This window comes from Tupaia chinensis, unplaced genomic scaffold (assembly GCF_000334495.1).
Source record: "Tupaia chinensis unplaced genomic scaffold, TupChi_1.0 Scaffold144682_1, whole genome shotgun sequence".
Classification (NCBI taxonomy): Eukaryota; Metazoa; Chordata; class Mammalia; order Scandentia; family Tupaiidae; genus Tupaia; species Tupaia belangeri.
The window spans coordinates 381,322-392,696 of record NW_006204543.1 but is presented as its reverse complement, the minus strand read 5'-3'; the positions used below and the strand labels follow the sequence as shown (position 1 = coordinate 392,696).

Here is an 11,375-nt window from a genome sequence, read left to right as displayed (position 1 = left end):
CAGGGTCGGGCACTGCTGCTGGCAGCAGGGCAAGGGCCACCGGTGGCTGGGGGGCGTGGGCACCACGTGAGCGTGGCACCCACACCGACCCCCAAGCAGTCCAGGCTGCTGCTGCCCCCACTCGTCCCACACCCAGGCTGGCAGCCCTCACCCGCCCTACCTTCAGCAAGGACGCCGTGCCCGTCCGGGTCAGCTGTCTTAACTTCTCCGAAGCCTCGGCTCTGCTGTATTTTCGGGCCTCATCTGGGTGGCTCTTTTCAAGTAGTTTTCTCCGCTTCTCCTTCTCCTTTGTTTTCAACCGCTTTTCGTACTTCTTTTTCCTGCGCTCCCGTTTCTTGTCTGTGACCGTCCTCTCAGCAGCCGTCTTCACATCTCCAGCTTTGTTTTTTTCCTATGAACAGACAGCCACTAACACACTCTCCAGTGTAGACTGACATCACTCAGGCCGTGGGGGCACCAGGTCTGTGAGAGCCGGTGGGCTGTACATCCATGGCTGGGTGTGGTGTGTGCAGCACAGCCCCGCGTTCTGAGCATAGAACGGACCTGACTGGGCAGAGCACGCCTTCCCGGGACGGGCTGGATCCCAGTAGCACAAAGGCTGTGCAGAGAGCTGGGCTGAGTCACCAAGGAAGCCAGCACTGCATGGCGCCAGACCCCAGCACAGGCCCACAGTGGCCACAGATCTCAGCTGGGAATGACGGCCACTGGGCTGAGGGTGGGACTAGAGACCCAGGGAGGGGAGGGAAGGCGGAGCAGGGAGGAGGGGCATCCGTCAGCCAGCAGGGAAGACTGGGTGGGGACTGGGAGACCGGCAGAGCACACGCTGCAGCGTGACCAGGTGGGGTACCACACTGGGATGACCGACTTCTCATGCCCAGGGCGCTGTTCTGGACAGAGCGGACTCCGCCCTGAAGAGCCAGCTGCAGAGCTGGGGCTGCTCTACAGCGTGCAGCTAGCACACGTGCCGTCCCGTCACCGAGCTCAGGCAGGAGCAGGCCCAGTACTGGACCAGCGTGTGGGTGCCCCACCCCTCAGACCTGAACTCCCTTGGAGGGCCTGAACGCAGCGGTGTCACGAGCGTGCCTAGACTCAGAGAGGGCTGAGACACATCACAATCGACCCTGCAAATTCGCAGGTCGCGGGGAGCGAGTGGACAGCTGGCCTCACCTCCCGCTGCCTCGTGCGCAGTACTGGTGGGGTGGACAGGCTCACCTTGATCTCCTCCGGGGCCAGGAGATGCGCGTCACTGACGCTCACGGGGGCCACCTCCTCCATGGTGATGGCGGGCAGGTTGGATACCACCTTGATGTCGGGGACAGGCTGGAGGGGAGACAGAGCACTCACAGGGGTCCTTAGACAAGACACACCCCTAGTCCTAGAACTCCCAGCATGCCCTAAGCGGCCGGGGAGGTGGGACGATGCCGACGGCACCACTCCGGCGCTCTGCCTAGGTCGGGGCCAGGTCTTCTCGAGTCCCAAGGCCAGAGCACCGAGGAGACAGCTAAGAGGTGGCGGCAGGGCTGAGCCCAGGGCGAGACAGGGAGTGCTTGGCTGAGGGCCCAGGTGCCCCGAGAGTGCAAGCCCAAACTAGTGCTGACTCCCCACCTGCACTCCCCGTCAGTCCCACTGACGACTGGGGACAGGAACACCGCCTCGACGCGTCACAGATTAAGGGTCAGACTCGCTTACGGCAGGTCTTCGGTGTGTCAGTTACGCAGCAGCGTGCCTGCACACCCACGCCCACCCCCATGGTGAGGCTGCAGTAGAGACTGCGAGGACAGGCAAAGGGAGCCCTGGGATCAGCAGGGAGCCACTGCAGCCTTCATCCTGTTCTGAGTGGCCAGGGAGCGCACAAGGGTTCCTGGAGCGGGCAATGCCCCGAGCCCCCACCCGGCCACCCACTCACCGGCTTGGGGGTGAAGTGGAAGTTGGAGAGTGCGTCCAACTTCAGGAACAGGGACTCCATCATCTTCTGGATTTCCACATGCTCTGGATTTTCTTCCTCCTCCGTTTTTTGCTTAAAAATTAAGCTCGACAATATCAAACTAGGCCACAGAGCACACGCCATAGGACGAAGCTCCCGAAACCGGGGCAACCCCAGCTCCTGGCCGCATCCGCGTCTCCACAAGCAGAACAGCAGTGTTGAGAACGCGCAGTGTGCTCCGGCCGGGGACACGGAGCCACGGCCCTCAGGACTGCCCACCTACTCCCTGCTGGAAGGAAACCAGCCACACTATGGCCAGCTGGGTGTCACCATGGACAAGAAGGACATGTGCAGTGCAGGTAGGAGTGGGGGGCTGGGGCACTGTGGAGACCGCGGCCCCACACCTGGAGCGTTCCTCAGCCACAGATGCAGCAGGGTGGCCACACGCCGCAGTCTCAGTGGCCCCGCGGACTGTGGTTCTGTTCACTGGACACCTTGGGAGAGGGCATGGACGGGGTTCGTTGGGGCTGGAGAGCGAAGGCCGTGGGCCTCATGTGAGGGGTGGGCCCAGACAGAGCTGTGCCGGCAGCTACTGAGTGAGGGAGTTACTCGCCCACAAAATCCCCAGCCTGTCCTTCCATCCCATCCTGGGCTCGGATCAGGGGACTGGTGTTTGCTCTGTGGCCTCTCCGGCCGGCAGCCCACCAGGGCCCTGAGCACAGGCTCGGCGTGGCTGCCTAGTCCCACCGCGCCATGGGTTCTACTCCCGGATGCTCCCTACCCCGAGTGGGTCTGGCTGAGCCTGCTAACGGGACACCAGCACTCCAGCTGGAACTGACTGGCGGCTGGCCTCTGGGGTTCACATGTGTGGGGCGTGTCCTGTCCGCCTCTACCTCTCCCGGTCTGCACATGTTCTGCTCACACCATCCCGCACGGAGGCAGAGACCATCTGCTCAACACCCACTAAGGGTGCGCTCCTTCCTCCAACCTACCACCAAGGGTGGCGGGTCACCAGGAGGGACGGCCGTGCAGAGCCCTCACAGGGCCATCAGGACCCTGCCTGCTCTGGTCGCTGGAGTGGCACCGACTCAAAAATCCAGTAGGAATCTTTAACAGGCTTCTGCAACATAAAAACGCCACCTTGGGACCAGCATGTGGCGAAGCGATTGCATCGCTGAATTCCCACATGGATGGCCACTGTTTGAGCCCTGGACCTGGTGGCTTAAAACTCACACCAGGCGTGTGTGTGTGTGTGCCTGAAATCCCAAGAGGGGCAGGGAGGAGACAGTATTAGGGCATGACCATTCCCCCAGGGGGTGATTTCTTGCTTTCCATCCCTTTGTCTCTGTCTCTCTGGCGAGCGCACACTCTTTAAAAAAATTTTTTTTTTTAATTAAAAAAAAAAGGCAGCACAGATCTAAAACTCAGAATTAATTTATAATCATATAAAATATACCAACAACTTAAAAAAAAAAAACATAAAGAAACAGGTTTTAAGCTGCAGCACTGTAATAATCACCCGCCTGGAGAGGTAAGAACTGCGTGGAAAAGTACCGAGGGGTCAATACTGAACCGTGAGGCCCATGCCCTGGCCTCTCACGGCCAGGGGGCGGCTGTGAGCCAGCTCCCTGCGCCGGCCCGCGGTGGAGGCCTCCATACCTGGCTGAGTTTTATGTACTCCTGCTCGTAGATTGCAGCCAGGCTCAGCTGACTCTTCTCGTGGTCTAGCGTCAGACGCTTCTTATACTCAAACACATCCTCTTTAGGCTTCTCCTTACGCGCTACGTCATCCCAAGCCTGAAACACAACGGGTGGGAGCAGCGCTAACAAGACCTGTGACTGCTTTCCACGTCTGCTCACGGCCCTTCCGGTGGCACATCCATTACTCCAGAGTAAGCACACTCACACAACAGTCAGTCCCACCCCCGGCACGTTCAAGTTACAGGAAGTGGCTCCGCAAAGAGCAAGGAGGGCATGACTTAGCCGTCCTTCCAGTTTTGCTCCTGGTCACCAGCTTCAATTCCAGATCCCCATCACAATTTCTTTGAGAGTCAAGCCTCAAGTTCACCGTGTGTTACTCAAACTCCAGGACACTGCGTGTGGTGCCTACCTCCCAAGCCCTTCCGCAGCAGGGTAAAAGCAGAGCTCAGGCTGGGCCAGGCAGCCCCTCGCACTGTTGGCCTCACAGATACCCAAGTTTACTCTAGGTTCACAGAATCACACTGGGTCTTAAAGACAAACTCCAAGGTTTCAACAGCTGAAAATATACCATCCTGATTTGTCACATTAGAGCCTGTGCCCGGACCAAGGGTTCCAGGTATAACCACAGAACCAGACACCAGCGCCATCCCGCTGGGGCATTTGTACCCCAGAGGGGCAAGTCGCAGGAGGACGCTGGCGATGGATGGCTCTGGGCAGCCCTCCTCCTGCATGAGGCCACCTGTCCCAATTCAGTGATGAAGGTGAAGGTGCCCCAGTCCGGATGTGGGCTCTCAAGTGAAGAATGGTACTCAGCAGAAGTGGGACGCTACACCTCACCCTAACACTCACTGTCTTCCAGAACCTTCCGTGACACCTGTGCCGAGGTAGCCAGCTCCTACTGACCTGGTCTCTGATCCTCTGCTTGATGATGTCTTCCAGCTGGAGGGTGGTCTCCTCCGTGACCACAGGAGCTACAGGGGACAGCACAGGCTCAGCAGCCGCCCTGGGGCAGGAAGGCGGCACAGCAGAATGCAAAGGTCTACAGGGCTGGACTCACGGGGCTCTGGCCCAGCACACCCGGCACCTGGGCTGTCTGAGGCTCGGGTGGGGCTCTCACTCTCAGGAGGGAGGAAGATAGGCGCTCCTGAACAGGGGCGAGGGGCGGCTCCCAGCTGTAGCCACACATCTGGTGCCCCCTTGAGGTCAAGAACCAGTCAGCTCTCACACTGCCAGCCCGTGCGCCCAGCACGCCCGCTTCCCCATTCTCAGAAACAAACAGCGCTCATGAACTAGCCCGTGGCCAGCGACAGAAGACAGAGACGCCGCCAGGAGGGCACCCACCCAGACCACGCCACCACGCCACCAAGCAGCACCGACGCTGCAACGCTGTCTGGGCCAGGGAGGGCACCAACTCCGCAGGAGAACGCCCTGGTTCTGAGCAGACACCTAAAAGCCTGGGGCTGACTGCAAACTGCTTAAGGCACACCAGGGCGCACCGAGTCCTGTGCCGGGAGAGCGCTCCTGCAGCTGGGACCGCCGGGGACTACGGCTGAGGGCTCTGTGCAGCTCTCTGACTTCTCTGTACGTCTGCGAGTTTTTAAAACGAAAGTCAGAGAAAGAGAAACACTGCCCTAAATGTGTGAAATGGGACCCTAGCGAAACCACACGAGTGGAGACCGCTGCAGCCCAGGAAGCAGTGCCGCACCCATCCGCACGGCGTGGTCGAAGTGCAGGGTCTCTTCCAGGAGGCTGTTTTCCGGACGTTTCTGGGCTGTCACTTCCCCCTGCAGCTGCCAAGGCTTTTTTTCCAACAATTCTTTCTCTAAGGATGCGATTTTTTCATTCATCTAAAAAGAGACAGAGTTACATAATCAGGAAACATAATCAGCCCCATACTTTTGCAAAAGCAGTGGCACTTCAGTTGATTTTTTTTTTTTTTTTTTTGGGAGGTTTTATCTTTGGGGGTGGTGTCTCCTCAGTTTTTTTTTCCAGAAAGACAAAGACAGAAAGCAAGAAATCATCCCCCAGGGGGGATGGCCACGCCACAATCCCTTCTCCTCCATTCACCTCTTGGGATCTTGGGCACGCACGCACGTGGGCGAGCGTGAGTTTAAGCCACCGGGTCCAGGAATCGAACCATAGTCGACTACATGGGAGTCCAGCGCCATAGCCACTATGCTAACTGCTGGTCCCCGATTTATTTATTCTTTTTTTGGAGAGAGATTTTTGTTATAGGGTAGGTGGGCTCAACAGAAAGAGAGAGAGAGAGAGAAAGTGAGAAGTCACCGCCCAGGGACGGCCACGCTGCAATCCCTCTTCCTCTTTGGATTTGGGGCATGCACGCACTTGTGCTCGGTGTGACTTTTAAGTCAGGCCCAGGACTGGAACTGCAGTTGACTCTGAGAGTCCAGTGATGTAGCCATTATGCCACCTGCTGGTCCCAAAGCAGTGGCACTTTAAAGTGGGTCCTGCTGAGTACAACTCTGCCCTTGTCACCTTCCATGACACCAGTGACTTCCAGCTCCTGTGCCATGTTTGCAACACACCTGACACTTGGCCGACCCAGGTCTGACCTGGGCAGGCAGGTCCACTCACACACGGGTTTGAGTAACTATTACACGTTATTTTCTCTTCCTTACAATTCGTTCAATGACATTTATGTCCTCTGGTCCCTTCTTTAGTCACCTCTCGGGATTCTGGGCATGCACACATGTGCACCTGGCATGTGCCAGGTGAGGGAGTAGAACCACAGGGTGGATCATGGGGACCCATCACCTTCACCACCATGCCACTTACGGGTCCCTATCATGGGCTTTTGCATCACTGTTCACAAATGAGACTCCACCTGCACACTTGTAGCTAAACGCTGCCTCTGTCAGGCGTAGTTCTCACATTTAATAGCTTCACAGAGAAACATCGGCAAGTTCTACTTTACTCTCTATGTGGGACTGACCGAGCAGCACGACGTTACCTCCTTCTGGAAGGTGTGACACCTCTGCAGTGAAACTGAGGCAGATGGATACTCACTTGTGACAAATTTACTATTTCACGGTACATTTTTTTCCAGACTTAATCTTCATGGACAATTAGAGTATCAGATTCGATTCAAATTCCTGTTTTTAAAAGTTTCCCAGAGGGTATGTGTACTTGACAGAGACAGAGATAAGGGATAAGGAGAAACTACCCCCCAATGGGACATGGTTGACCACAACCCTTTTGCCTCCGTCTCTCCGTCCTATTGAGATTTTAGGCACATACATGTGTCCTGTTTTCCAAGCCATCAGGGCTGAGATTTAAACTGCACAGTCATTCACGTGGGATGTGGCTGCCTTCACCACCATGCCACAGAGCTGGCCCATTTACAAAAAATTATTTGGGGACTAGCAGATGGCACAGTGGTTATGTTGTGGGACTCCTACATGTCGTAACTCCAATGGTTCAAGTACCAGAGCTGGCAGCTTAAAACTCACGCTGGGAACGTGTGTGCATGCTCAGGATCACAAGAGAATGGACTGTGGTGTGGCCATCCCCCAGGGGGGCTGATTTCTCATTTTCTGTCTCTCTGTTTCTCTGAGAAGCACATGAGCCCCATAGCTAAAATCTCTCCCTAAAAAAAAATAATAATTATTTGGCTATTCTTAGTGTCTTTTTAATCTGTCTATTCTTATTTCTAATTATGTGATAATTTTAGGGTGGATAAATGACAGAAAATGATTGGAGCCAGATTCTATTAAGACATCTCACCTGTGTAAATCACGTCACAGGGAAACAATGTCATCGCCCTCGGAAGATGCGTCTGAGCTGGCGTTAACTAAAACTCGGGCTCCTTGGCAGAGAAGAGAGTCCCGGGACAGAGAAAAGAAACCAGGGCTTCGCACACGGCCCCGCACCGAAAGCCAAGGGCTGGGAAGGGCAGCCACTGCCTGCTGCACCTGGGCTGTCCCCATGAGCACCGAGCAGTGTGCTCCACAGAGTGGCAACGAGAGCTTGGTCTGTCTGGGCATCAGTATGCAGTTACAGCCTGTCAGCTCCACACTCATTTACAAAACTCCCTAAATTCCTAACAGTTACCTTTTCCTGTCTTTTTTCAAAAGAGGATTTAACTTCGTCAAAACTGGTTTTTACATCTAAAACATTTGTGTCTTCAATTTCTTCATCATCTGGTAAAGCAAAAGTCACTCTTTTCGAATTTTCTTTATGTGGTCCACTGTCTTCACTCCCTTCGAAGTCACTGTCTTCACCCCTATAATATAAAAATGTAAAGAAAATATAGTACTTTCCACCAGGAAAACTAAGGCAAATTTCCTAGCAATAAAAGCTCTTTTGTACTCAATGCAGCCAAATATTCAGACAGTCTTGCATAGCCTTTCAGTTACTAAGAAACACCTTAGGTGAAAGGCTCTCTGTAAAAAACAGAACTGAAAGGGCCCACAGCAGGAAGTTACTCATCCATCGATAGCATAAACCTTATCTCACAGAAATAACATCAGAGGGAACTACCGGCACAGAAACTACTTCGAAACGCTTTGTAAAAAAGTTTGTCATTGTCGTAACATATATCTTCATTAAACGATCTCCAACCTTCTTCTGAATTCAAAGACCATCTTCTGGCTACCTTGACACCTGATGTTAGAGAACCTACAACACAGTCTTGGGTTACTAACTCCTGAAGACGCTGCTGTGTGACCACCATGAACACACGCACATGCACATGCACACACACACACGCACAGTCAGGCACTCCAGCCCCCAGCACAAAGGATGAGCCAAACACGCACGTGTCAGAAGCCCCTTCTGCAGCCGTGGCCTCCACCGTCTCCTCGTCTTGATCGGAACCGAGCTCACCATCATGCACACTTGTTGGGTCTTCATCGCTTTCAACTGGGTCAAAGAAATCTTTGTATTTCAGGTTTCTGGAACTTTTACCTGACTAAAATAAAAGGATTTTTAAAACCTTTAATTAAGGACAGAAAAATACCTTACAACACACATGTGTGAATGTGCACTGTCCATGCATGGTTTTTTTCTAAGAATTATTTAATTTTATTTATCATAACTTTTTAATTGCTTTCTTAATTAAAAGCCAGAAATAGTTATTAGGGTAAGTCAGCAAGTAATTAACACTACCATAGACCCCAAGAACCGGGACATGGTCATCTAAGAGGCGTATAGGCTCACTGTCCACTGAGAGGCTGGGGCACAAGACCCCACTCCTCCGATTCTTCTGACCTGTCGCCCCCCCCAGGCCTGGCCTGTGCCAGTGCCCACTCTCAGAGGTGTTCTTAGAGCTTGGTGGAAAACATCTGAGAGGAGGTACCGACTACCCCAACATGCATCATCTTGTTTCTAAAGCGACATAACAAGAGAAATCTTCTGATAAAGAATGATGGCTTAGATCTAATTTTTCCAATTGATCTAAGTATTTCACTTGTGCCCTGGCAATTTCAAGGTGCTTTAAATCTCCGAGAAACAGAACACTCTCCTCTCTCTTTCGAAACTTTAAAGATTTTTTTTTTCATATTAACCTGCCCTAAGGCATATGTTCTCACCAGAGACAAAGCTAGACGGGGAGGGGGTTAAGCACCCGCTAGGGGGATGGCCACGCCACAATCCCTTCTATTCCATCCTCTCTCGGGATTTTGCACACGCATGCACATATCCCCAGCATGTTCATCAAGCTGCCGGGTTCAGGACTTGAACTACACGGTTGCCCATGTGAGAGCCAGCCAGTCTTACTACCTTGCCTCCAGCTGGCCCTACTTTAAAGATTTTTCAGAAAGTACATACGAATCTCATGCGAGACACAGAGAGAGGAAGGGCCAGGAAAGGGGGAGAGAGACAATCACCCTCAACAGGGTTTCGCACCGCTGCCCCCAGCCTTCGCAGCACGCCACGACCACAGGCACATGTTTCCACCCTGGACAGGTCACGAGAGAACCAAACCCATGGCCTCCTGTTTGCAGGCAGCCTGGCTCTCCCACGGCGTTACCATGGTGTCCCCACCTGGCCCTGTACCTTAAGTTTTTGACTTCCCAACAGTTCTTCATCTTCATCAGAATCAACATCGTCAAAAAAATCAACATCTTCCTCTTCCTCCTCTTTCCATTCTCCTTCTTTTTCTACACTTTCTAAAAAGGCCTCCATTTCGGACAGTTTGAAGAACTTATCATCTACGATGGACTTCTCTCCCGGTCTCCCAGGTCCTGGGGCCTGCACCTCACGCTGCTGTTCCAACTTGCTGATGTCAAAGTCAAGGTCAGAGTCCTCGTCGCTGAAAACCGGACTTTTCCTCCGATCACATCTGCCTGTGTTCTGTGCGCTCTCACCCCCTTTTGGATACTCTGTGCCCTCATCTGACACTTCCTCCTCCTCTGAATCTTGTTCCATGTGCTCCTGGTCACTGGCCCCCACCTCGGAGCCGCCATCCTCACACCCCACTTCCTCACTCGCAGGGAGGAGACTGATGTCGCTGTCCTCGGCCGCTTCCCCCACTGCGCTCTGGAAGAACTGTAAAGCTGGTTCATTTTGCAGTTCCAGCTGTTGCCAAATCTGCTCATCATCAAAATGGTCTATCACGAGTTTCTGTAAAGGACTCCCGTGGAGCCTGCCATTCTCGAGTGTCTTATTAAAATCATAAAGTACTTTCGTTAAAGAAGTGAATTTTGATGCCAATCTATCTTGAATCCTGAGGGGAAGAAGGTTAAATGATATTGAGAATTATAGGTAATAATTTCACAGCATTGTGAATTAAAATAAACCCATAAATAAATTAATAAAGCCCAACTCTCGTGCAAAGTCAAAATTGAGTGTTCATTTCGAAAATGGATTCTGGCCCCCATCACGCCACCTCGATGAAGAAACACTGTGATCTAAGTACCCACGAATCTGCTGTATAAACAGGAAAAAAATTACATCTATTTGCCTAGAAATATACAGTGAATTGGCTTAAATTTGCAATTCTGCTATCGTACACACAGGCTGAGTACTCCTTATCCAAAAGCTTGGAACTAAAAGTGTTTGGAATTTCAATTTGGCGGGGAGGGGTTTGGAATAAAGGTTTAGTAGCCCTATCCTGACAATCTGAAATCCGAATGCTGTAGAACTCTTTGAGCTCCAATGTGATACTACAAGTGGAGACTCCACACCTGACCCCGTGATACGTTGCAGTCAAAACATTTTAATGCAAAATGTTATATAAAATTACTTGGGTTTGTGTGTGGTACACATAAAGCATAACTGGACCCAAGCCTAAACTTGAAAGTCACTTACGCTTCATACACACACATCCTGAAGGCAATGTAATACAGCATTTTTGCATTGTACTTTTTCACTGCATCACATGAGGTCAGGTAAGGAATTTTCCACTTGTGGCATCCCGTCAATGCTCCGAAAGTTCGGATTTGGGAGCATTTTGGATTTTAGATCAGGGATGCTCGTCTGTACCACTGTATTGTGAGTCAAGGGTCAGCACTTGCTGCGGCTAAAGAACTAGCTCAGGGAAGACCTCTGCGGGAGCGGCAGTTGAGATGAGACCTACAGACAGCAGACAGAACCGCCTGACCTGCAGAACAACGCGACACCGGGGAGCCGGTGGAAAGAGGGCGTTTACTGAGGCAGCGCCGGCTGCGGAGGGCCGGGACGCACAGGTAACGCTGACCGCCGGAGACCGCGGCCCGGCACCCTCGCGCCGCGCGCTCCATCCCGCAGGCCCCGCAGGTGCGCAGCCGATCGCAGGAGGCAGGGCGGCGGG

The 11,375-nt window shown here is 53.0% G+C and overlaps 1 protein-coding gene across 1 annotated transcript in view; it reads right to left on the bottom strand.

Annotated features, from left to right (window-relative positions):
- MPHOSPH10 (M-phase phosphoprotein 10) overlaps positions 1–11,375 on the bottom strand; it is a 12,855-nt gene that overhangs the window by 720 nt on the left and 760 nt on the right. The window contains exons 2-10 of the mRNA XM_006167237.3: positions 9,641–10,310; positions 8,404–8,555; positions 7,697–7,868; positions 5,331–5,472; positions 4,529–4,596; positions 3,584–3,721; positions 1,907–2,017; positions 1,213–1,320; positions 161–391 (exon numbers count right to left, since the gene is read on the bottom strand). Of these exons, the coding sequence (XP_006167299.1) occupies positions 161–391; positions 1,213–1,320; positions 1,907–2,017; positions 3,584–3,721; positions 4,529–4,596; positions 5,331–5,472; positions 7,697–7,868; positions 8,404–8,555; positions 9,641–10,310 (1,792 nt within the window). The remainder of the gene's footprint in view (positions 1–160; positions 392–1,212; positions 1,321–1,906; positions 2,018–3,583; positions 3,722–4,528; positions 4,597–5,330; positions 5,473–7,696; positions 7,869–8,403; positions 8,556–9,640; positions 10,311–11,375) is intronic.